This window comes from Amblyomma maculatum, chromosome 9 (genome assembly GCF_055883805.1).
Source record: "Amblyomma maculatum isolate TAMU_Amacu chromosome 9, ASM5588380v1, whole genome shotgun sequence".
In the NCBI taxonomy this organism is placed as follows: domain Eukaryota; kingdom Metazoa; phylum Arthropoda; class Arachnida; order Ixodida; family Ixodidae; genus Amblyomma; species Amblyomma maculatum.
In genome coordinates, this window is record NC_139352.1 from 11,257,642 (window position 1) to 11,284,965 (window position 27,324).

The 27,324-nt window shown below is 48.1% G+C and overlaps 1 protein-coding gene, 1 long non-coding RNA gene and 1 other non-coding gene across 3 annotated transcripts; all 3 read right to left on the bottom strand.

Moving 5' to 3' along the window:
• Positions 1-740: 740 nt before the first annotated feature.
• On the bottom strand, positions 741-26,638 carry LOC146178288 (uncharacterized). The gene is made up of 6 exons (XM_084579667.1): positions 26,442-26,638; positions 23,170-23,373; positions 21,333-21,655; positions 18,279-18,425; positions 15,213-15,458; positions 741-1,036 (listed from the first exon to the last, which is right to left on the bottom strand). Exons 1-6 carry the CDS (start codon positions 26,636-26,638, stop codon positions 741-743), a joined length of 1,413 nt encoding a protein of 470 aa, XP_084435793.1.
• Positions 2,249-9,422, bottom strand: LOC146178289 (uncharacterized). The gene is made up of 4 exons (XR_014700586.1): positions 9,171-9,422; positions 7,666-7,791; positions 7,024-7,104; positions 2,249-3,126 (listed from the first exon to the last, which is right to left on the bottom strand). It is a non-coding gene; the product is annotated as an uncharacterized LOC146178289 (long non-coding RNA).
• Positions 10,898-10,969, bottom strand: TRNAS-ACU (transfer RNA serine (anticodon ACU)). The gene has a single exon. It is a non-coding gene; the product is annotated as a tRNA-Ser (tRNA).
• Positions 26,639-27,324: the final 686 nt, after the last annotated feature.

Consider the following 27,324-nt stretch of genomic DNA (forward strand, 5'->3'; position numbering starts at 1 on the left):
TAAAACATATTGCTTTGATATTCGATGAGACACTTGCCAACTACAGCATTTTCAAGTCAGTTTAAGATATTTGCGAAGGTCTTTCTTGGCTGCAGCTTGTGGCATTAATGTCTTCGCCGCGCAACGTTTCTATGTTTCTATGGACCTACGTACGCGCTGCCTCCCGCAACCTGTCGATAACTTAATTGCTCTCTTCATTTAATCTCCGACCACAAAGCTTCCTTCATGGCAGTCAAGAACTGTTAATGGAGTGTTTCTTGAAGGAGTACGTGTGAAAAATAAAATAGTCTGTAATAGTACATAATTAAGCAAAAAATAGCGCAACAACGGTGACAAGAAAGTAGAAAGAAGACGGGACCAGCGCTGAGTTAGTACATACATGTCGTGCTCGAAATCTTTGCCTCAGTCTATCGGAAAAGGTGAAACAGCTGACGAGCTGCGCTCGAATTTCGCATTAGGAAGTAACGTAATCGTCGGCAAATTTTTTTTTCTTTTTCATGTTTCTTGTGACCCGCTTGAAATGACGGTGTTTTTAAAATTAGGCTTCTTTTTCTGAGTGAACCTCATCTGACAGCCGCCAGCGCCTTGCTGTCTGTTCTTTGTGTGTTGCGCGCTGGTCCGTCATACTTGGTCTTGGTCACTTCCAGCAGCCCACCACGCGTTCGAACCATTTTATTCACCCAGGACATGGTGCTAACAATACTCAGCAATGCTCTGGAGCTCAACAGCCCCGTGGAAGGTCACATGATGCGGCACTTGGGCTCTTTACTGCCGCCGGTAGTGGTGGAACCCGTGCGGAAGAAGTGCGACTGGCTGACCAGGGACACTGGCGAGGCGGCCTTGTCCCGCTTGTCGGGCAAGTCGGTGTAGACGCGGAAGTAGAGGACCACGCGCGTTCGCCGCTGCAGGTCTCTCCCTCCTGCGTCGGGAGCTATCTCGGATTTGCTTGGAGCCGAAGCATTGATCTTGCTCAGTCCCCGACCCGATGAAGGCTGGTAGTCAACGGTCAAAGACTCGGCGCACAGGATGTTCCCGCCTGCAAAAGTACGCCATCGCAATGCACTGTTATGAGCCTGCAGCAGCTTACTTGAGACGCACTGCAGTTGCCAATTCCCTATGTCGTTTCACCACCGAATCAGGAGTTAGATGGAACTCATTCGCGTTTCCGGAGGCGATATTTCTCCGGAATTGTAGTAGGGTCATCGAGGCACCCTAAATCGTAGCCGTATAGTGTGCCAATCAACTGCTGCCGTCTTTCGTGGGCCTTCCCTTGTGCTTTCCACAACCACCATATCCGCACGTGCACCTCGCTCCAGCACCTATTTTGTCAATAAATAAACACACATATTAACGTGATAGCGTTAAGGCCCCGTCCAGTGAGAAAAGTTTGCCGTGGTTTAGCTTGTGATTAAACCTGGAGTTACGCGAGAGCTATCTGCATGTACGCTTATAGTTCGGCTTCAAAAGTAAAGACGTGTGGGCTTGCGGAAAGTTCAAGGACTACCTCGTCGGCAAGTCATTCAAACCCGAAACAGACCGCAAGCCGTTGGTACCTATCTTTATGCAAAAAAGTCTTGATGACCTTACACCGCGGCTGCAAAGACTTAAAATGCGAATGATAAGGTATCAGGCCGAAGTGACACACGTCCTCGGGGAAAACCTCGCGGCCGACACACTTTCTAGAGTACCTTTGCAGGAGACTGGCGACATAGAGCTAGAGAGCGGTGTCGAAGCTTTCGTTCGCTACATGAGGACAACTCTTCCCATCAAGCAGCACTGCCTTGAGGGGCTGAGAAGGCCAGAAATCAGATCGCATGTACATATATCTCCGAGAACACTGCACAAAAGATTGGCCTTCCTGACGAGATTTTCCTCTGGACGTAAAAGCTTTTTACGAGCATCGTCAACAGCTCACTATACAAGACGAGTTGCTACTCTACGCAACCCGTGTGGTGGTGCCACTCACGTGCAGGAAGGACATTTTGCACCTTTTGCACGAAGGTGACTTCGGCATCACGAAGACACAGGCCCGCGCAAAGGACTCCGTTTGGTGGACTATATACATATAGTGGCCAAAGACATCAAAACCACCGTAAAACATTTGTCAAGAATGTGTCAAGACGTCCAGAAACCGCAAAATGCCCCTTCAGAGCACTGCGTTTCCGTCAAGACCATGACAGAGAGTTGCAATGGACCTTTTCTTGTTCAGTAGCCACTAGTGGTTGATTGTGACTCATTACTACTCCAGATACCCGTACTGACTCCCCAGACGGCCACAGACGTCCGACGGTCGACCGACGGACGTCCGTTTTCGGACCTTCGGACATCCGACGGAAGTCCGGTTATGTTCGATATACGTACAGCGGACGTCCGTCGGACTATCGTTCGTGGATCCGGATCGCGTCCCACGGACGTCCGACGGGCAGCCGGAGGCGGACATTCGGACGTTTCCCAGAACATGCTTGCAGGGCCCGCTATTGGTGTAAAAACTTGCCAATAACATTCGTGTAAAGCTCAGCAAGCATGTGCCATGGAAATTTCAGTCGCATACTAGTGCTCAATGCCTTTGTCGTGAGAGTAAAGCAGACAATAGAATATGCAACAGGTTCAAGTTTCCTGTTGTCTGCTTTACTTTCACACACAAAGCACTGAACAGTAGTGTGCAATTAAAACTTCCATCAAAGAGGCACATATGCTAGCTGAGCTTTACACAAATGCACCATTCCTGAAAACATGCTAAGTGCATAGGCATACCAGCATGCGAGGTTGTAAAAAAAGCATTTTTTTTGGCTTTATTGCAAAAACTGCATGCATAAATAGTCTACACTAAAAAAATATCGATGTTAAGGAATGGCATGGTAAAATGCAGGCCAACTGGAGTATTAAGAATCTACTTGAATAATTTTAATTATCCTTGGCCGTGACAGCTCTTCCCTTGGGGAGGTGGTGGAGGAGAAGGTATTTATTGAAACCTAATATTTCGGAATTAGCAAGGAGATGAGCGAGTTCTCTGTGGGCGGCCTCCGCAGGCCGGGATTCCAGGAGCAGTTACTATCCTGTGCATTTGCTCGATCAGCTGTTGCTGGTCTTTCAGGCCTAAGATGGAAAGAGCAGGCTGGGCTCCTCCTGCAATAGAAGAGAAAATGAAATTCAAGTTATCTGTGCTGAACTTTGATTACACATCTCCAAGGGCAACTGCCAGTTTCTCTCAATTGCTTTTTCCAGATGGCACTGTACACATGCATCTCCATTCAGAACTGTCACATACTATATAGAAAGGTCATATAACTGCAGCAAAAGCCATGCAGAACAAAAGATACAAACGTAGTTTGACCAGAACCTGGCATTCAGTATTTTAATGTTTTTGTGTCGTCTTTTTGAACATGCCACTCTGACCAAACATGGCATGTTATGCTTGCTGCTATGCGCCCTCAGCAATGCCCAAGACATGGAGTGCACATGCAGAGAAACTAAGCATAAAGGATGCTGTATATGAACATAAAGCACAGCCAGAGCATTGCAGTATTACACAGGTACGCATTGGCGGCAGAAACCTGCATTTTGAGCGGTTTAACAGGCAGATTTCTAAAGTCATTGTTCCTGCTTTGAAAAGAAGTGATCAATAATAAGATCATTTAAAATTGTTACCTTTTTATTCTGTAAACTGCACATTTCGCTGGTTTCCATGTACCCTCTACCGAAGACATTCCCTGGGCGTGTCGGGGGTATATCAACATCAACATCTAGGCTACAAGCGTCTAGAAAGCGTCTCCTTAGAGCAGCTGCGACGAAGTAACTTATCTGATAACATGCAAGCTGCTGCAGCAGAATAAAGATAGACATTTGACATGTGGCTAAAGCCCAATGTGGAAGCATAGCCCGCCGCAGTGATTGCGCAGTGTTCATGCTTCTACAAGAGTTAAAAGTAAAGTTATTTGTTTACCCACAGCGCGATATGTGACATTAAAATAGCAAGGCTTATAGTTACACAAAACACAAAAAGCTGACAACCACAAGCTCCTGATGTATTACCGGCAGCATGCAGCATGGATGTTAGTTACTGAAATATGGTTGCATAATTCTGGCAACCAGCTGTGCATGTATGTCATGGATTTCTCAACTACGCACAAGAAATTACAAAAAAATAATGGTCTTAGTAATGCAGCCAGCTGTTCACAAGAAACACTGTAGCTTTTTTATGGGGAAAGTAGTGGGCGCCAAAGAAACTGCCCCTGTAAAGGCGCCTAATTTGCCCCTATGTAATATCGGGGACAAGTGTGTGGACTACACAAACTGCAATCAAAGCACATAACTTTCACATCGACCAGGAAACTCGGACCATACGTGTCGATGTGAAAGTTGAACATTAGTTCTTTCAAGTGTGCAAGAGAAATAAGGTCACAATTCGTTTACATCGCGATTCTAGTCCAAAATCTAGACATACTGTCCAGAGACTTTCGCCCCCACAGTATAAGCCACCACTTGGGTAATAGATTAGTAAAAGAAGTGTATAAAAGACATTAGTGCTGTTGGACAGCCATAGCTATAAAAATGGTATTGACATTGGAGTACTGCCTTAAGGCGGGGCCTAGGGCATTACAAAAGCAAGAGTTAGTGTCCTCTGGTCCTCATTCGAACGAACAAAAAGAGGGGGGGGGGGGGGAAGAAATCTACCTCAACTACATGTTTTGAGTGACACCAAGCCGCAGTTAGTATTAAAGATATCACAGTTTTGTGGAAGATTTGGGAGCGCTTTGCTGCTTTTTTACAGGATTGGACAAAAGAGCTCACCATCTTCAGAAAGGCACGTTATATAGAAATGAAAATAGTGAATTTACTGCATCTGGCAACAACAACTTGCACACGGAGAGGAAGATGAACTGAAAATTTTATACATGAATGTACGTATTTACAACAGGTGAAACAATGACCATGATCTATGCCGAAGAGGAAAGAGATCAAAATCTAGCTCAGAACGAGTTCTCCAGGCCGCGGGGCCGTTTCATTAACTTCGGGACTCCGCCCACATTTCTCATCCCCAATGACAACGAACTCACACGACTGGCTAACAAACATTTTGGCATGTCTTTCCACTTTCGTAAGTTCTTCACCCTCTCCCTAATACAAGCAATGCAAAAGGGACAACAAATTCGTTTCACAACAAACGGAATTTAGAGAATGGACCTCGAAATGATTGGCTCAATAGGTCACATGCCAAACTCTCTCCCCTAGGAAAAAAAAAAATTAGAACCCATCAAAACGGTGTCCCACGTGCGCAACCATTGTTGCCCAAAGCTTGCATCCTTGGCGGCTCCTTTTACAGGGCAATTATTGCAATTATTGGCGTCCGAGTAAGCACCATTGCGGACCACATCAGAAGAGCCAACCCACATCCTCCCGCTCCGCATCATACCGTCACTGTTACACACTTGCCCTTTTTTAACGCCGCCATTTCCCACCATTGTTGACATCCAGGGTTGGAATCCTCAATGAGACCCCACTCAGCGTGTCTGCACTGAATAATTGTCACTTTTATGGGCTCCCCAACAAGGAAGAGGGCCTTACACACTTCAAGCTGACAGTGTTTTTTCTTTGAACGATAAGCAGTTCTTCCAAAAGAGGTGCTCGTTTCAAAGCTGTGCTGCCTCCGGGTGATGGGTCCAGTCAGCGTACTAAGGACCCCTTAGTTGTATACTGTTCGTAAAGCTCCTTAAATAAAAATGAGCCCCCTAAATGACACAGCAACGAGAACAAACTGCCTGTCCCCGCGTCTTCGAGTGCGACAGCAAAGTCCTCGGAAGAGGGGACTTCTTTCCCTCTCTGCCTACGTTTCCGTTAAGCACTGTAGCTGCCTCTCTGTGCGCGTCTCTCCGCCTCCTGTCCGAGGGCAAGTGGGAGACGGCCGCAGCTGGGCATTGAACAGGTGACCCAAAAAGAGCAGACTAATAATGGTGCCTAGCATACCCTCCGATCCCTTACAGAAATCATTAAAGAAATGAAAGCAACACATCAGATAATGCTACAATGTTTCTAAGTGCAAAGTCGACAACTCCAAGTCATATAAATATATGTACATCTTCGCACATTAACTAGACAGAAACAGTGCAGAGTAAACTAATAATTCAGTGTCTAGCAACACTATTAAAAGGGGATAAAGGCCACGGGGGGCTGCGATTATTAGTAGCGTTTTGCCATTAAACTACAATAACATACTTGTTGCAAGCTTAAAATCAAAGATTTACACCTGTCCCACCCACAACAATGGAACACACATCTGACTCAAGTCTGCAAAGAGCGAGCTAGACTATTGCAGACGCACCCTTGGTTATTTTTCTGGCATTTCTGAGGTTGAAGAATCTGACTTGTCAGTAGCATGCATATGAATAAGAATCCTATGACAGTAAATGCATCAGATTTTCTGGAGTGGCTTTTCTTTGCTGACCACATATGAGGTGAGCTATAATTTATCCAACTTGGCCTAGGTTTATTCTATGAATAACAAAGCTATAGCAGGTACACAGTCGTCCACTCAGGCTGAACATGCGAGTGCGTGGCATGCACTTTTTGAGATGCCACTGCATCCATCGCAGCTGCACCGTAGCGAAGAGGCAGACAGCGTGAAGTACCAGCCTCTAGTCCCTCTACCACCACTGGGGTCCCAAACTAGGGCCCCCTTGTTTTTGTCAGGACAGGCCCCCTCAGGGTCAGCTAGTGAGTAACCTCCTGTATTTGTATCTGATGGCAATGTTTTCCACCACCACCCACAATACGCAGCTGCGCATCATAGCAGATGTGCAGCAACAGCTCCTGGTCCTTCTATGCATAAGCCACTTTGCCTTGATGCATGCCTGCGCACCATAGTAAAGAGGCAGACGACATGACGCAGCAGCTCATGGTACCTTTACACATGAGCCCCCCCATTGTACTTCGATATGCACCATAGCAAATATACAGACTATGCCACACAGCAGCTCCTGGTCCCTCTATGCATAAGCCATTTTGCCTCAATACGCACCTGCGTACCTGAGCGAAGAGGCAGACGTGAAGCTGCAGCTCCTGGGCCCTCCATGCACAAGCCACTTAGCATCAATGCACGGCTGTGCACTGTAGTAAAGAGTAGAAGGACGTTAAGCAGCAGCTCCTGGTCCCTCTACACATCAGCCATTTTGCCTCGATGAGCATCTGCACACCGTAACAAACAGCCCGATGTGACAAAGAAGCTCCTGGTTTCTCTACACATAAACCACTTTGCCTCAATGCATGTCTGCACACCGGAGCAAAGAGGCAGATGACATGAAGCTGGAGCGGCTGGTCCCTCTACGCACAAGCCACTTAGCCTTGATGCATGGCTGTGATGGATGCATTGCTATTTTGCAAACTGCATGCCACACATTCCCATTCAAGCTAAGAGTGGACGACTGTGTAAACGTAAAATACTGGTTATTTACATCAATGGACAATGACAAAAAGTAACATGGTGGACAATGTAAAAAGAATTTGCTGCATAAAGTTTGTTGAAACCAGCTCTACATCCTACATGTAAACAAGCTAAAACCTTAATGTCGATGGGATGTCCTGTGTGTTTAAAATCATCACGCTCAAACAACTTCAACACTGACAATCATGATTCAATATTAATAATATAGATAATGATACAATACTCACTTTTAGCCATACCAAAGAAATGAGAATGCAAAGGAATGTTGCAGTTTTTCCCCCGTGGATGACAGTTTTCCATGTTCAAAGTGCTGCTTCCTGTTGGCCTACGAAATCGGCTACTGCAAATGGCATCTGAAAAATTTTTGGAAGCCTCATGCTAGTCTTCAACGAGAAAAGCATTGCCATACAGAATCGGAACACAAATACTTTTACAACACACTAAAAGCACTAACTGCGGTGCTGTTTTTAGGATGACTAGGTAGAGGTTTTGCTGTAGCAAGCCAAATGTTAGCCTTCAATAAGGAAAGCATTCCCATACAGAAACAGAACACAAAAACTTTTACAACACATTAAAAGCATCAATTGCACAAATGCTTGTAAGATGACCAGGTACAGGTTTCTGCTATAGCCCACATCATGTGACCAGCGGTTATCAGAAGCCTTGTATGTGAGCATGATGCCCTAGATTCAATTTATGGCTATCACTGTATTAACAAGCATGGGTTTAAAGCTACTTTAATATGATAATCTAAGAACATGGTAAGAGCTTTCAGTGCGAGACATAAGCTCAGTATCATGCACTATAAGGTGCTGCATGGCTCTAGCGTAGCTTTAGCATTATCTCGCTGTCAATAATGCAGTGAAGTTCTGAGGAGCCTTTGAATATCTGTAAGGACAAAGCAACAACAATTTTGTTTTCATCTCACTTTTGCTCAACTCGTGCTCTTTTTTTTTTTTTTTTTTTTTGAGCCCGCGGCTTGCATGGCCTCCCAGTATGCCTGTTTTGCATAAAAGAAGGCGTTGCAGGCACTAGAGCTCACAGCCCAACTGTATCGCGGCGGCGGTATGTCAAATTCGTGCCAGAACAGCGCAGAACAACGGGTCAAGAAAAAGACAAGTGCTGACTTTTTTTTTTTTTTTCTCTCTTATCTCCTTGTCCGGTTGTTCTGCGCGGTTCGGTCCCACATGCATAACCAACATGCGCAAGGTGCTGTCCTGGTTTGTCAAAGCTGAAGGAGAGTGAGTACTAAACCTTTAGTTATTTAGTAGCTACAGCCGTTCCTTCTAGAAACTGTAGTTGCCGAAAAGCTCGAGAGAGAAAGATCAGCGGCTGTCCATTAACAAAAAAAAAAAAAAAGTCGCGACGTTTTCACAAGTGTAGGCATGTCGCACGATAGGCTCGAGGAGTGCAAAAGTTTTCTCGTATAGTTTTTACAACTCAGTACGTTGCGCATGGTTAACAAATTAACTCCTTTAAAGCTCGGGCAGGCACTCCTTTATCAGAGACAGAGAAGTTGCGCGGCTTACTGGCGCAGCGTCCAGTAATGCCGAGAAAGATGGCCCTCAGACTTGAGGCTGCACTTTAGTTAGTCGGCGCGGAGCCATCCTGTCAGTCTCGCCTAAAACACTCGACCGTTCGGCTGCTGTACTGTTTCCTTACCCAAAAGCTCACCACTATCGGTGCATCGAAAAGTTCCACTAAAGAAACCAAAGTTCGGTGAAATACTTACTTTGGAATCGGCGGGTGAACAAAGTGTGCCAGCCGCACCAAGCCACAGCAAAAACAATGCTAGCAGTGCATTACAGCCGTAGGTATTTGTAACTGCGCAGAAAATGCAGAACACGTAAACGTGAAGCCGTCTTCCATGACTAAACTTCAACTTGTCAGGTGGATTGGATTGGCTCATTTCAGATTTTTGTGAGGATAGGTTCGGTTTCGTTCTTTTTGAGCTTGCTGCTTGCTGCGTCTATTCAGCTACTGATTAAAATTTCACCGAAGCATCATGATAGAAAAGTGTTTAATGGTCATTTAATATTTAATCAAAAATTTTTGAAGGAAGAATTCAACGATGAAACATGCGGAAAATAAAAAAAAAAAAAAACTGTTTAATGGAAACGCTTTCTATCGCATCGATTCGCTCTGGCATCATATAATGCAGACTTGACGGTATTACTGATTTATACGCAGTTCAGACGAGCACGACGACTACAAACTATATCATAGCTGTGTAAAAGCAAATCCAGTGGCGGACGCACGGCGGCTGTCCGCTGGGCGAACGGATTCGACCATCCGCTTTCGTTCGTACGCCGGAATTCCGGCGGACGTCCGAAATCGGCCGCCGAGTTGCGGCCGAGTTCGGTTGTCCGTCGGACGTCAGTGGCCGTCTGGGTCGTCTAGGGAAGCTTTCATCGAGTACAGTGATCAATCCCTGCAAATCAGTTTTTGTCCGACATGGCATTTCGGAGGTGGTGGTCTCCGACAATGGTCCGCAGTTCTCGTCCTCTGGCTTCACCAAGTTTACTCAAAAATACGGATTCAAACGCATCACATCAAGTCCACACTACCCACAGAGCAACGGACTCGCCGAGGCTGCTGTGAAAATCATCAAAACTTCAATGAAGACTAATTAAGACCCGTACCTGACCCTCTTATCCTACAGGGCTACTCCATTGAAAAATGGCTACAGCCCTTCTGAACTATTGATGGGGAGGCCGTTGCGGACAAAGCTTCCTCTTATTCCCGAAATGCTTGTTCCCCATTTACCAGAGGTAACTAATCTCAGGAATTTTGAAACCCAATACCGCGAACAGCAGCGAATAAGCTACGATAGACGACACGGTGTGCAGCAACTTCCCAGCAGGCGATGAAGTATGGGTGACGGACTTAAAGCGAAAAGGGACCGTGGAGGCACCCTCGGACAAGCCTACATCGTTTATGGTTAACACCGGAGACGGCACTGTGCTGCGAAATCGAACCCATCTTGTCCCTTTTCTCAAGCCTGCGGAAGAGAATTAAGCGAGAGAACAAAGACATCTATGAGGCATCTCTACATGAATACACACGCAGACAAGGCATCTCTCGGTGACGGCACGGACGTAACGCCCCCGGAGATTTAGTGTCTCCAAGAGATTCACACACAGCTTGCGCTGACGCCTCCGTGGATGTTGCGTCATTCCGTCCAAGAGACTGCTTCTCTGTCAGGGGAGATGTTGTTGTTGTTGTTGTTTCATAGGAAGGGAAAGGCGCAGTATTTGTCACACTTGCTCTGTGGACACCTGAACCGCGCCGTAAGGGAAGGGATGAAGGTGGGAGTGAAGGTGGAGAGAGAGAGGGGGGGGGGGGGGGGGGCGTAGTGGAGGGCTACGGAGTAATTTCGACCACCTGGGGATCTTTAACGTGCGTTGACATCGCACAGCACACGGACGCCACTTCGTTTCGCCTCCATCGAAACGCAGCCGCCGAGGCCGGGATTCGATCCCGGGAACTCCGGAACAGTAGTCGGGCGTCTTACCACTGCACCACCCCGGCGGGGCAGGAGATGTTGTAGGCAGTAACCACTTATAGTGGCTAGTCTTGGATATCCTGGAGGGCGCGGCTCGTGCTGCGCAGTCAGAGACCGTTTGTTAGCAGCTCTGGCTTCGTCGGCTATGCCAACGGTGCGGTTGGCAACTCAACAACATGGATTTTCCACATAGTAGTAGTTTACTCTATGGTTCCAGCTTTATTTATGTGATAGGGGGCACTTTTGACCGATAAGGTGAAAGCATCTGTTGCGAGGTGGTCTAAAGCCCTCCACTACGGCACCTTTTTCTATTTTCACTCCCTCCTTTCTCCTTTCATTACGACTCGGTGATGGTGTCCGCGGAGAATTGCAGATACTGCGCCTTTTCATTCCCGTAAACCAATTTGAAACGCCGCTGATGTTGCTGCACTGCGTCTGCTTTTAAATGCTGTGATGTACAGCGTTCGAGGAAGCGCCAAATGATTCATGAATGGCGCCGCACGTACGCCTGGATCGAAGTCCGGCGGGGTGATGTGACGTGATAACATTCTTTCACGAGGGCCCGCATTCCGAGTTTGCGTCGTTATCAAAGTGTCGCTACCTCACGTGACCTCGAGTCTTGTGATTGGTCGAAGCGACGGAACCGGGTGTTGCCACTACGAAACCGGAAGAGGTGGCAACATCCTGTTCCGGCGTTTCCACCAATCGGATGACTCGAGGTCGGGGAGATAGCGACACTTTTAATAACGACGCAAACTCGGAATACGGGCCCAGGAAAAGAGGCCCATAGCAAGAGGCCCCCGGCAAGCAGGCCTAAGGGACGGGAGCCTTCGCCTCGTAACGTAATGACAGGATGGGACGTCGTGAAGCCACATCCGGTCATGACGTCACTACCGATGACGTCACCACGTGATGACGTCATAACCCGTCATTGTCATTACTCATGACTATTTAGTCTTGATGAATGACTAGTTAGTCCCAATTCAATCTAAAACAGTCCATCTAATCCTCCCACCGATTGGTTGATTAACCGGTTGCACAACTTTTATTTCCATCGGAAATGGCCCCGCCGGGGTGGCGCAGTGGTTACGGCGCTCGACTACTGTTCCCAAGGACGCGGGATCAAATCCCGGCCTCGGCGGCCGCTTTTCGATGGAGGCGAAAGCAATGCGTACGTGTGCTGTGCGATGTCAGTGCACGTTAAAGAACCCTAGGTGGTCGAAATTTCCGGAGTCCTCCACTACGGCGTCTCTCATAGCCTAAGTCGCTTTGCGACGTTAAAACCAACAAACCAACCAAACCATTTCCATCGGAAATGGACTTCCTCTTCCCCGCCCCCGGCACGTGTGCCGGGGAAGGCGGGGAGTCGTGCGCCCGCGGATTAGAGGCTGGCAAGTAGCCCTTGGGTTGTTGCGGCCTCTTCCGCCAGATGGACGGTGCGGTGCTGGATCGCAGGGTCCGCGCTTCGCAGCAGGGTATCCCGGGCTTCTCTACTTGTAATATTTTGCCCTATCCCTGGAGATTGTGGGCACTCCCAAATTATGTGGCCGAGGGTCCCTCTCGCCCCACAGTATTTGCACTGATCATTGTCCCTAAGGACTGGTAGCGCGTGAAACGCCCAGACCGGGTTCATGAAGGTATTAGTTTGCAGTCGCCTTCACGGACAGCTTCTTTATTATTTAGGCTAACATCTGGCGGGGATACCAGTCTAGGTCCCAATTTATTATGGTCTATGATTTCCGCGTAATTTTGCAGACGCTTGTCGTATGCCCAGTGTTCGGCTACCCGGAAGTAGAGAGCTCGGGCTAGATCGTGAGCCGCCTCGTTACCAGGGACGGCAGCGTGAGCGGGTGTCCAAATTAACTGAATTTTCCTAGACAGCGTTCTTTGGATAAGGATGAATAAGTTAGTAAAAACGTACGTTGCAGACAACCAGCGTTCCCCTCTCCCGAGCTGCGATGACAATTCCTCCATGGATGGCACGCCCAACGAGGCGCTTGACGCCCCATCACGGAGGCAGAGGTAAGGGCAGAAATTGTAAGACTGAAAACTAAATCAGCCCCGGGCTCCAATGGGATCACTAATAAAATGCTAAGGAATCTGGACGATGACTCCATTAGTCTTCTAACGGAATTCATTGGAAAAGTTATGGAAACGAGCTAGTTGCCAGATCAACGGAAAACGGCAAACATACTACTAATACCCTAACCAGGCAAACCCCCGCAATTGGAAAATTTGAGACCAAATTTCCTAACCTCATGCGTAGGGAAGTTGCTGGAGCACGTAGTCCAGAAGAGATTAACGTGCTTCATGGAGCAAAACGACCTGTGACCGCACGAAATGGTCGGTTTCCGACCACACTTGTGGACGCAGGACGTAACGCTCCGACTAAAGCATGATATCATAGACTCGCGATCGAAAGACGTCAAAGTGATCCTGGGCCTAGACCTCACCAAGGCCTTCGACAATGTCAGGCACGAGGCTATCCTCGAAGGTCTCGAAGTGCTCGGAGTAGGGGAGCGAACGTAGAACTACATAAAATACTTCTTATCGGGTAGAAAATCCTGCATGATATTTCAAAATCTAGAATCTCCCACGATAGAGTTGGGAACCAAAGGCACGCCGCAGGGCTCAGTGCTATCGCCTTTAAAAGTTAAATTTAAATTGGTTCACAGGAAGGGAAAGGCGCAGTAACTGTCACACTTGCTCTGTGGACACCCGAACCGCGCCGTAAGGGAAGGGAGGAAGGTGGGAATGAAAGTGGAAAGAGAGAAAGAAGAGCCGTAGTGGAGGGCTACGGAGTAATTTCGACCACCTGGGGATCTTTAACGTGCGCTGACATCGCACAGCACACGACGCCTCTTCGTTTCGCCTCCATCGAAACGCAGCCGCCGTGGTCGGGTTCGAACCCGGGAACTCCGGCACAGTAGTCGGGCGTCTTACCTGCCACCGAATTTTTTTCTATTGTAGGCCGTCATTGCACCCGCCACCGCTTAGGTGGTGGACGACGGCTGCTGCAGCGCGCATCGTTCTCTCTCTCTTCTTTTTCTTTCTTCTCTACTTTCTCCTGTCCGCACGTTGCTCTCTTTCCACTTTCACTCCCATCTTCCTACCTTCCCTTACGGCGCGGTTGCAGTGTCCACGGAAAACAAGTGAGACAGTTACCATGCCTTTCCCTTCCTATAAATAAATCAGTTTTTTTTTTGTTGTTCTTGTGGCTGCCCCGCCGGTTGGTTCAGCTACAGAGCCAGTAGCAGGCCTTCGACACGAATGATGTCCGCAATGTGAAGGTGCTTTTCACAAACACTCGCATATTTAGAATCGAAAGTGAAGTCACCAGTCTCTCCCCGCGGTATTGCACGCTTCTATTTTTCCGACAGCTCCTTGTCAGCAGGGAAGCGAAACAACGAGACCTTCTCGGTCGCACCTTTGTAGCCGGAACGGCATCCTGGTACGCAGCAAGTGTTCGGCATTGTTCCACGCACACGAGTTACACGATGTCAACGCACAGCATAACACGAGACGTCGAAATTCGTACCAGCGGTGATGCTTTCTGATCGGTCGCGACACTGCTGAGCTCCTCAACGGTGCCCTTCAGTGCCCAGTGGCGGCGTGGCGCGGCAGGCGCGGGCGGTATATGAACCTCTCCCATAGCGTTACGGAGGAGTTTCGTGACCAGATGCAGTTTACCAGAAGCTTCCAAGAGAAAAGTCTATATTAGCGATATATTACCGGTACTCATCTATGGGATAGTAATGTGGAAGCTAACGAAAAGGGCTGAGCCTAAATTGAGAGTCCCATGCATACTGAGCTATTGAACGTAGATAACAGCGTAACGTTTAGAGGCAAGAAGAGAGCAGCCAGACAATAGGCGATATTCTAGCCGACAGTCACTTCAAGCGAAGGCAATTAGGCGCAGCAGGGACGTCACGAAGTCAGATGGGCGGCTGAGATTAGAAGTCTGCGGGGTCTAAGTGGCTGCAGATAGCGCAACGCCGGGTTAAGTTGAACGATATGTTGGAGGGCTTCGTCCTCCAGTGGACATGGCATGGACATGGTTTGGTTGTTGATGATGATAATGAACAAAGAGAAGCAATTAATGTGGACTGAAATAGCGAAAGCGCCGCAGGGGACGCAAGGAAACTATGGAACTGAGTAGGTAAGACGAATGACTGCAACTGAAACGGGACAGGATTAATGAGATCTCTGGAGAAGGTGCGTTTCGCCTGCAAGGAACGTAATTGAGCTGCTAGTGATGGTATAACTCACGCAGTTGGACACTCCAGAGACTCATCTTGGCCTTGAGAGCGCGGATAGCTTCGGCGACGGGTAGCTCTCGGCCGTCTCCGCGACCCATCGCTGGCAGGAACACCCGGTGCGACAGGCAGCGCGGGAATCGGAGGCTTCGGAACTCCCCCGCACTCTCAGGGAACGTGCTGTACACGATGCGCAGCACTTTCAGGTAGCGCACCAACGAGCGGACCTTGCGAGACAGTGCCGTGCCCGGGGGAACGTCTGTGCGGGTCAGATGCGTACTACATTATCACGCTAAGTCGTGATGGGGTTGCAAGGACCATGGCACTTGTCACGATCGTGTGTTTAACGTTAACGATATGTGCCCGCATGGCACGGCTTTAAAAAAAGCCGGTGAATGTCGAAAGACAAGCATGACCACGTGTTACAAAGGAGGCGAGTCGAAACTTTTCGGGACAATGCACATAGCCATAGCCATATGATCGCAATTCTGACGTCATACATTTGCTAGCGGCGCGTGCAAGGCGTGAAGAATTCTCGAGATATTTTAAAACCCGTTAATAGCGATATCATTTAGAGCCTAGTCTACTACAGTGTTTATTTGCCAGAACCCCAATGATCACACAGTGCTTCTGCCGTGCCGGATTTGAGGTGAGCAGCTCCACTCGACGGCGATGGCGCGCTCTCATTGCGGCGCTTGGTCTTCACAGCTGGCGGCAGATGGTGTACGTGTGCCGCGCGCCACGCCCTCCTGGAGACCGGGTTGAAGGCGTCGTCGTTGCACCCCCTATATATATATATATATATATATATATATATATATATATATATATATATATATATTATATTCGTGGAAATGGCAGGATCGAATTCTTGACATGGAGAACTAAGATGTTTCTCACGTGTCTGGCGTGGCGGAGCTGGTTAGGGCGTTCGTCTGATTATCCAAGGAGCAGCTCTTTGGAGTCGACAAAAATAGGTGTTACTAAAACCCGCGGATATATCAAACTCGAGGCGATCGCGCAATAGCTCGATATGCCAAAAGGTATGACACAGCAAAAGCGCTGATAGATAGGCCTGTCTGCAACCTAGATACAAGAATATATTGTACCCACGCAAGTGTCAAGCTACTAGTGGTTACGTGCCGCCTTTTGGCATGCTGCAGTGGTAAAGCACAACTCAATGGGTATACCTAAACATAACGTGTCTCGTACGTATGGAAGCCGTAGTGGATGAGGCTTTGCGATTAGTCCCTGTCTATTGGAAGAAGTTTCATCATAATATAAGTAGATATAAACAAAATAATCTCAGTAAAGTTTACACAGAGTTGATTTCCGCAACGCCTCGAGCAGCGAGCTACGTTAGACGAGGGGTGGCGAGAGGCATTAGTTTAGTTTGTTATGTTGATCTGACCGCCTCACAGCGATGATATGAAGAAAATTACTTCATGAGAATGAATGCTATCCTCATACACAACCCATATTCACCTGATAACCCTGTTTAACAAAGCTATAGTGCTCCAACCAGATTTGCAAGGTCGCGCAGCCGACTTCTCTCCGCGCCCGAAAAGTGATTGAAGAGCGAGTTAGGAGAGAAGCGGCAGTTTGTAAGGCGCGCCATGCTGTTCGATATGTCCGATGATCGGCGAAGTCAGGGTGCGATAAACTGTCCTACACTTTTACATGAGGATAATCTGTGTCTGGGATAATCTGTTGGATAATCGCTGGTAATTCTAGATATCCGGGTTCGATGTATATTAGGGATTTATTGTAAACTCAAAGACAATAGCCGAACCTGGAATTAGAGTCTTTAGAGTCGCCTTCAAGGTCAATTTTGAAAGTAGAAAAAACCGCCCCTCTATTGTGAGGAGGTGGCCAGGCTTCGTTTTCAGTGTAGAATTGAGAATGGAGAATAAGTCCGCACATTGCGCCACTGTTAAGAGAGGGAGAAGGAATTCTCGCTCTCTGTCTTTGGAGAAACACACATCAGTGAACAGATAGAAAGGTTACGATTTGCCACATGATCATGGATTTCGTACAAAATGTTCGTGGCGCAGCGAACAATACGCTGTTCATGCTTCTTTTTACAACCCTGCTTTTTGTCTTCGCAAGTGATGCGACGGTTATAAGCTGAGCGAGCTTCTTGGGGGCAGAAAAAAACCATCGGCACGTTGAACCGTTTAGCCACTTTCTTAGGCTGTGGGTGACTTTATGCATATAAGGTACAACATAAGGCCTCTGGTTGCCCTCAAAAGCTTTTGCGGCTGTACTGCATGCATCCGGCTTCATTTTCTTCATTGGCGTTTCAGCCACAGACACAACAACCGACCCAGAGTAGCCGGCGGAAAAGAGCCTCTCAGAATTGGTAATCGGAACTCGCTTGCATCTCATGCAGACACGATCGCCGGAGCGCGGACTCCAGGCTGATTGAAGCAATGCCTCCCTTTACTACTTCTGAATGGGCCGAGTTGCATTACAAGAGCTCTTTTTGTGCAACGAGGAGAGTACGATTAGCACACGTACTTTTCCTTGAACTTCATGCGCAAATCTAGAAACTGTAGGATGTCTTAAGTTCATAAGTAAAAAGTTAATCCTTTCCCATGCAGTTTAAAATCATCCAGTACTCTTCTTAGTGTAGCCTCATTCGAAATGTAGCAATGCTTATTGAGAACAATTATAAAAGTCGTCCATATACCGAAATACTTTAAGGACTTTATCATTGTTAAAATTATTCAAATTATCGTGTAAAGAGCGATTGATGTAAGATCAATTAACAATATATTGCACAGTACCGGGGCTATACATGACCCGATGTAAGGGTAGCAAGTAGGGCGAGTTGGTGCTGGGATGTTCTGCGCATGTGTTGTCCTTAACGTCATTAATCTTTGTTGTAGCGTAGAGCATTATTTCAATCATGTCCCTATATACGGTAAGCGCAATTGTTCTATGTTTCAATGGAGAAAAACAGTAAGGTAAACCATTCACGCTGATGGCGACGGCCATTTTGCAATAGGCCAGCTACAGGTTAAGTATTGCATCTATATATACAACCACATCTTACAGCCAAGTTTCGAACACCCACCGAGCTTTGCTTTGACGAACAGCGTCTGCAGGTTGTACAGCTTGAGCGGGCTCTCGCTCTGGAGCCACTGCGAAGCACGCCTGAGCACGCCGGTGAAGTCCTCGAAGGCGTAGTCGTCCAGAGGCTTCGGCACCACGTCGCGCACCTCTGTTACACATCATAGGGGAAGAGCATCGGGTCATACTCAAGGGAGTTCGATGGAAGCAAGTACAACACAGACACACATATAACTCATTTACTGGTTGCTTTTTCTCCTTCTTCAACTTCGTCTATGAACCTGCTGCTTGTGTAAACGCATCGCCCAATTAAAGACCAAATGAGCGAAGAACTCATAATTGTTTCGGTGCCAACGAATTTTTGCCCGAGGAAAATATGCAGAATGCAGAAATTGTACTGGCTATTATCCGGTTACTTCAAATGTTGTACGCTATAGATATAGCCGCACTCGACTAGCTGCTGTTGCTATCGTTACCCAGAATGATCGCCGATTAATCTTCCTTCACATTACGTATGGCCTTTCCTTGTCAATTCGTTGACCTTGATCTCAACTATATAGGTCGTCAGTGAATCGTCTTTGTTCCCTGCCCCACTCTGCACGCTTCCTGCGCCTTTTATCATTACGCCCATCATATTTGTTCCCGCGACTCATCGGTCTGTGAGCCCCTTAATTCCCAGCCTCTTTGATAGCCTTCAAGTTTTTCCTCACAGCTGAGTATACTAGCAAGATGTAATTACTGTTACACGCGAGGGATAACTGGTAATTTGCTATTCATAACATGACAGTGCCATCCAAATGCACTACATTCGTATTATCTAGTGGTCGAGTAAAATGTTATAATTCACCTGTCGTAAATAGATGTTTTCCTTACAGTTTCCAACGCATCGCTTTCTATCGCAAACTGTTGTGCTCGACAGAATATTGCATATCTTTTATATTCATTTTAGACCTACCTTTTTGATCCCTCACTTTGGGTCTCTTACTTCGTAGCGTAATGCAATCAGCAGATCTGAATTTCTGCCTTGGCATTTATCGGCAATCCTTCTCAATACAGTTCTAGCTCACCAACACTCGGTGAATAGTTCGTACTGGACAGGTTCTGTCTTCGTATACCTGACGCTCTTCGAGGTTAACGTATCTTTTCACTATCGCTAAGGGAGGACTAAGCAGGCTGTTCGACCGCTGCATACACCTTCCAGCGCTTTTACGTATATATGACTCGTCTACATTTTTGTTCTGTGATTCCTCGTGACGGCTAATATGCTTAGTTCTCTCGTAATATATGAAGACATGTAGTTGTTATATTATATACATTGTTCTTTCTGTTACATGACAGATAGAATAATTATAGAGGCTACTCGACAATAAACCATAATTAATAATGGGGAGATTGTGTCTCTGGGGAGGCACGATCTCCTGAGTGATTCACAGCTTGTTTAGAGGAAATATTCAGAAACTTGGAATGGGAGCATTTAGGGATAAGGGTCGATGGAGAATAAAGTAATCTGTGATTTGCTGATGACATTGCCTTGCAAAGTTATTCAAGGGATGAACTGCAAATAATGATTGTTGACCTGGACAGGAAACGTAGAAAGGTAGGCTTGAAAATCAATATGCAGAAGACTAAGGTAATGTTCAACAGCCTCGGGAAGGAACAGCAGTTTACGTTAGGTAGCGAAGCAGTGGAAGTAGTAGACGGGTATGTCTACTTAAGACAGGTAGTAACCGCAGATCCTGACCATGAAAGGGAAATACCAAGGAGAATAAGATTGGGATGGAGCGCATTTGGCAAGCACACGAAGATTATGACTATCAGCTTACCGGTATCGCTCGAGGAAAGTATACGACAGTTGCATCTTACCTGTACTCACCTATGGGGCTGAAACGTGGAGGCTAATCAAGAGGGTTCTACTTAAGTTGAGGACAACCCAGAGGGCTATGGAACGAAAAATGGTAGGGGCAACGTTAAGAGATAGGAAGCGTGCAGAGTAGGTCACATAAATAACTAAGTTACTGAAATTCTAGTGGAGATCAAGAAGAATAAATGGGCATGGGCAGGACATGTAGTGCGAGAAGAGGATAGCCGATGGTCGCTGAGGGTAACAAACTGGGTTCCAAGGGAAGGAAAGCGTAGCAGGGGGCGACAGAAATTTAAGTGGACGGATGAGGCTAAGAAGTTCGCAATGGTCAAGTGGATATGAGCTAGCACAGGACCGGGTTAAGTGGAAGAATATAGGAGCGGCCTTCGCCCTGCACTGGGTATAGTCAGGCTGATGATGATGATGATGATGATGAGCCGTTACGGAAGCAAGCCTATTCCTTTGGTTAACAGTAGTCTAAGGTTACTGTACCTACTTGGTAACAGAAAGTAAGTATATATCTCTAGCTTTTACGTCTTTGGCGTAATGCTGTAGCGGAATAATATCAAGATGCCGGCACGCTCGAGGTCATGAGGAACCGCCAGTTTTCGTGCGGCCAGTTATCCTGTGACAATCTTTCTACCGTCCACCAGTTGACTTGTGGTTACCTGGTCCTCAGCAGAGAATAAGCATTTGGAGTAATTCCATGGTTTAGGTTCTGGTGTGTGTGTGTGTGTGTGTGTGTGTGTGTGTGTGTGTGTGTGTGTGTGTGTGTGTGTGTGTGTGTGTGTGTGTGTGTGTGTGTGTGTGTGTGTGTGTGTGTGTGTGTGTGTGTGTGTGTGTGTGTGTGTGTGTGTGTGTGTGTGTGTGTGTGTGTGTGTGTGTGTGTGTGTGTGTGTGTGTGTGTGTGTGTGTGTGTGTGTGTGTGTGTGTGTGTGTGTGTGTGTGTGTGTGTGTGTGTGTGTGTGTGTGTGTGTGTGTGTGTGTGTGTGTGTGTGTGTGTGTGTGTGTGTGTGTGTGTTGCCCAAAACTTACTTCTTGAAGTCAGCGCAGTATTATACCTATCTGCGGCAATACTCGGCGAGCGAAGGAGGGACTAATATATTTAAATTCGCTGCCATCTACTTTTCTCTCGAGGAACACACAGAAGAACGTCCTCAGATGTCGCTGGATTTTGAACGACCATGTGCCGCTCACGTATCCGTTCCCGCGTGGGCAGCCCGCGGTAGAAGAAGGTGCGCAGGCTGAAGAGCTGGAAGTAGCCGAAGCCGTCGCCTTGAGCCACGTCGCGCCGCATCTTCTGCGGCTGGTTCACCTCCCTCGACTCGACGGCCACGATCTTTCCCGGCACGGGGGGCCTGGCGGCCGTCGCCTGCTCAGCGTTGAAGCGCTCCAGAAGGTCGGGCACCGTCTCGTAGCGGACGTGGCCAGCCGGCTCCTCCACCAGCTGCGGATCAAGGTCACGGAAGCCCAGCTCGACGCCGCCGTTGATGTGAGCCTCGGACGGGAAGAGCCACACCCTGAATGCACGCACGCGGTAGGTAGCATGGACGCCTTAGTTTTAGCGGAGAGGCATCGATATATGCACGACCACACTGCCACTGTGGCAGCGTGGAAAAATTTCGAAAAAAAAAAAAGAAAACTGTGTGGCTTCAATCCTGAGGCGCTGTCACTTTTGCGGTGCAGCAGGACATGTGGCGTAACTTTTACGGTGCTCATTTCAGGCCGTTTTTAGTGTGTTGCAGTGAGAGAATTTGAACGGCAAGTACGTAACGCGCAATCTGATGTGGATTTAGCGCACTGAAATGTCCCACCTAAAACTGCACCGAACCCCAGAAAATGAAACAAAACTGACAACTAAAAATGGCGCAGCACAAAAATAAAATCACCCACCGCGGCCGCCTCCAGCTCCGGAGCGTCTGCTAGCGACAGCGGGTGGTGCATGGTCATCTGCAACTGTGCGCGGTCAGTTTATCGTGCTGCGAGCCGTCCAGGAAGTCAGACTTGCATTACTTGCAAGAGAATGTAGTGTGTCATGCAACATGACGTCGGGGCATCGTATAAGACGTTCACCAAAAACTGAGAAGGGTTCAACGCTGCTGAACCGAGCAAAATGTTGCGGTAAGTTGTGTTTACATGTATATTTCTATGGGTCGCCCTCTCAACTCGCACCCCCATACGTTTCGCGGTGTTTTAAAAATACTTCGCCTCGGTAATGAGATTTCACACTTCCACGATCTATTCCAGGGTGTTCATGGTTGCTATCTGTACCGAATAACGACATAACAGATGACCCGTGAAATTCGAAAACTACTTTGGAATATTTCGCTTCTGTGTATTCCTATGGGCGCTAAGCCTACTTTTCAACCACAGTCGGCCCACGCAGGCGATAGAAGCGCCACCGCATCGTGCTTACGTCATAGTAAAATGGCGAAACTCCACTTGCAGCTCGGGTAGCTCGGCTTACGACCAGATATTACTTTGCGTTGCAACGTTGGTAGTGGTGGCTCAACATTTATTAACCATTATATCCTTGCACAGAGGTGGTTGGGCAGACCTTGTTGGTCCCTCCCTTCACAATAGTATAACTGGAGCTCCTATTCCGGGGCCTTATTGTCAAGCAAAGCTGCCCGTGTCCGTCAAACAAAGGCCTTTTAAGCCTTGAGGTGTTGACATATGTTATGTTGAGGCAGAAAAGGAAAGAAAAATAAAGAGCCTCGGCCCGTGCCACTTAGTATGCCGAGCAGGGCCGCCTCTGGTTGAATTGGGGTTGGGGGAATATATGTTTTTGATTGGCACGTCCAGACGGCATGGAAGGTGCCAGCCACCTCCCCACTGTGCTGACACTTCGCACCCTGAGTAGTCCTCATTTCGGAACGGTCAATGCCTGGTTTTGAGGCAAATGAGTTCTGGAACATTCGAGTTTGACACAGGCGGCACACAGCTTTAGTCTGCTTCTTACATCCCGCAAATTTTGTATAAAACATAGAGAATGACATCACGCGTATGTTAAGGTTAAGTATGGCGAGCCCACCTGAGTCCGTCGCCGTAATAATGCTTCGCCGCCGAAGACTTGGAGCGGTCCTCTTCCGAGGTAGATGCAGGAATCGCTGCTGCTTCCCCGGATGAAGAGGCATTGGAGTCCCTGTCGCGAAACTTGAACTGGACCGTTTCCATGGAGACCACCCGGTAGCCGCAGATCTGCCGGTACCAATCGCTGGCGCGCTCCACAACGTCTCTGCAGCGCCGGACCAGGTTTGGTGGGTATGCGGAGCTTTGACGCTTCAACGTACAGATCAAAGTAGCCCAACTCGCTAGCAGTCGAAAGCAATTACAGGGGTCTCAACAGAGCTATTTTATCGTGTCCTAAGACCTTCCGATAGAGACCAGTTGTAAACATCTGGTTCTACCGAATACTGAATTTAGCAGCTTAAGCCCCCGGATATTATTGTGATAAGAGGACTTCTTCTAGAAAATGTGTCACTGCATGAAAAGAGGACTGAAGCTGAAAAGAATAAACAATAAGAAAACACGGTTTTGAAAACTCCGCAAGGTTGTTTCGTTACACTGAAACAACAAAATGATAAAGAGGGCCGTTTGTCGAGCTGTCACCAGCGCAGAGCATCAAGGGTTTTCTAGCAAAGCTTTGAGTGGTTCATTTGCCGCTCACGTACCTTTCACCACTCACAGCTTCGCTGTAAAGCCCTTGATGATCTGCACTGATAGCTCGAGGAATGCGCCGCTTTATCTGATGTCGACATCTGGCCTCTGACAGCATCGCCGCTGCGTAACATACCATGTGATCGGTGTGACGTCATCGACATCAAGGAGCTGTCCGAGTGTGCGCTATGTACATGTTGGAGTCTCCTCTCTTCATCGCAAAGAGCGAAACAGACATAGTAGCAGATACTTTTTTCAAATAGCGTAGCTCGGAGCTGCATACTAGAAGTGCACATGCATGCATCGATTGAGTGTTTCGTGGATGTGTAACGGTGCACTTTAGGCTGAACACTTATTCCCGCGGGATCGAAGCGATGCAGCACTGCGTAAGAAATTCGCCTGGCGAACAGATCGGAAGCAATGTTCGGGGCTCGTATGACGGAACTGTTCTCGACTGATGCTTTATGGTGAGCAGTCATCAAGACAGCCACTCAGCTGACACATTTCCAGAAAATTAAGCACGCATGTCCGCTCTTGCTTCGGTGATTTGCGCTGAGTAGCGTGGAAATAAACTTTTTTCCGTGAACCTGCATCCTACTAACTTTCTTTTTTTTTGCACCTATACTCCAGTGCGACCATTTAGGCGAATGACTTTTTTCCTGAGAAATAGTTGCGCTGGAGAAGTACCGTCACACAAACACACACACACACACACACACACACACACACACACACACACACACACACACACACACACACACACACACACACACACACACACACACACACACACGCGCGCGCGCGCGCGCGCGCGCGCACGCACGCACACGCTGCCCCGGCGGGGTGGCGCAGTGGCTACGGCGCTCGACTACTGTTCCCAAGGGCGCGCCCCGCCAGGGTGGTGCAGTGGTAAGACGCCCGACCACTATGCCGGAGTACCCGGGTTCGAACCCGACCTCGGCGGCTGCGCTTCGATGGAGGCGAAACGAAGAGGCGTCCGTGTGCTGTGCGATGTCAGCACACGTTAAAGATCCCCGGGTGGTCGAAATTGCTCCGTAGCCCTACACTACGGCTCCTCTTTCCACTTTCGCTCCCACCTTCCTACCTTCCCCTACGGCGCGGTTGAGGTGTCCACAGAAATCAAGTGAGACAGTTACCGCGTCTTTCCCTTCCTATAAATCAATCAGTTCCCAAGGACGCGGGATCGAATCCCGGCCTCGGCGGCCGCTTTTCGATGGAGGCGAAAAACTAGGCGCCCGTGTGCTGTGCGATGTCAGTACACGTTAAAAAACCCCAGGTGGTCGACATTTCAGGAATCGTCCACTATGGCGTCTCTCATAGCCGGAGTCGCTTTGGGACGTTGAACCCCACACACACACACACACGCACGCACGCACGCACGCACGCACGCACACACACACACACACACACACACACACACACACACACACACACACACACAATGACTAGTGCAGGGAGGAAAGTGTATCTCGTGTCGTTTGTGTTCGATCCTGACCGCCGGCGACTGACAACGAGGCGTCCGTGTGCTGTGAGATGTCATTGCACGTTAAAGATACTCAGGCTGTAATAATAATAATAAATATTATTATTTGTGTTTGCGCGAAAGGTGAAAGTGTACCAGACTCCTTGCCCCGCCGGGGTGGTGCAGTGGTAAGACGCCCGACTACTGTCCGGAGCTCCCGGGTTCGAACCCGACCGCGGCGGCTGCGTTTCGATGGAGGCGAAACGAAGTGGCGTCCGTGTGCTGTGCGATGTCAGCGCACGTTAGAGATCTCCAGGTGGTCGATTACTCCGTAGCCCTCCACTACGGCTCCCCTTTCTCTCTTTCCACCTTCACTCCCACCTTCATACCTTCCCTTACGGCGCGGTTCAGGTGTCCACATAGCAAGGATGCTGCGCCTTTCCCTTCCTGTGAACCAATTATTATTATTATTACCAGACTCCGATTACACTCTTATCTAGAAAAGTGCATAGGAAGGCAGGTTAATTGCATCCGCTAATCACATGTACTCTTTTTTTTCTGTCACGCAAAATTTTGAGTAGCCATTGTACGTGCGGTACGAAACAAAATGAGTATTCTGAATTTTTGCCTTGAGCTATTATAACATGAGCTAATTCAGCAGAAAATCTTCATCATAGCCCTGTGCATGTGATTGGCTTTTCAGGTATAGCATGCAAGCACATGCAGCGAGGGGATTTGGTTCCAGCGGCTGTCCGGTGAATTGGAGCAAGGCCTTCCTTAATTGCAGTTATATATGAATAAGAAAGTTAACACTTCCTACATTTGTGAAGGCAAAAGTTCGCTTGCGCAGACATAACCGAATTGAATCCCAGGCTACGCACGTCGCCGCGGTGTATCCGTATGGATGATGGCCGGTCCTCTCAACGTCACTCAAGGAGGTTATAAAGAACTTCTGGAGTGAAAGTCGGCTATACCGGCCAATGGGCTGGGGTCAAGCCTGCGGTGGCCGTCTCGAAGGGGGAAGAATAGTAACTGCCTGCAAAACGCACCATCATTGCGCGAAGGACCACATTTGGAATGACTATATAGAGCAAAGAAATGTTCGTGCCATTGCCGCCACACAGTATAGGCTAAATTTTCCAACGATCGAAATTTGCACTCACTCAAATCCTTGGAACTCCAGGAGTCCAGTGGTCTTCGAGCGACGAACCAGCGGAAGGAACTCGTAGTAGAGCAGGCCAGGCACGAGGTCTTGACTTTTTGCTTGTTCAGCTGTGTTCACCTTGTTCATGTTCTGCAGCGAGAGCCCAGACCTGGCACCAGCTTTGGACGACTTTGTCAACGAAACGCTCTGTGCCATCTTGCTCTGCAGGTGTTTTCTTCAAGTACAGGTGTCTTCTTCAAGACGGCGCCTTGTTGTTAGCACCGGTGTCAAGTTCCGGTCACCTATATCACAACTTGAAACAATTTTGAAGTGCCCGCGCCATCGCCGGAAATGCCATCACCTTTTTTTACGTCAGACGAAACAATTCCAGCACATGGTTTGAACTGTTGCCTGGTTTGAAGTTGCAGACAGCCACTGGTCGCTTGCGATGACGGTGAAGTTGTAGAAGCCGATTATCGGCCTCTATCCTGAACCCTGGGCGGACTGAGACACGTCGAGGCATGCGGCGCGAAATCCCACGGCTATAGTCCGCGAAAGCCAGGCGAGGCTGCCTTGGCCGAAATCGCGCCCTTGGCGCCCCGTCTCGTTCTTCTGCTTCTTTTTCCTTGCCTTGTCAGATGGAAGGATGCACTATGTGCTATCCTCCTGTGAGGGTACAGACCTCAACCTGCGACCATCATCATCTTACGGCTATACTTGCAAGGCCTCCCGCACCACAAGGTTTGGGAGTTTTGTTTCGGGTAGCGGGCTTTTCCCAACCAAGGGGCTCATGCAACCTGGCTTGTTTCCACTGGGGTGGGCTTTCTCCTTCAATCTTCAATGAAAGTGCACTTCTGGTGATTTCGTTCTTTTTAATTGGATTAATTTTAAGGCTTAGCCCT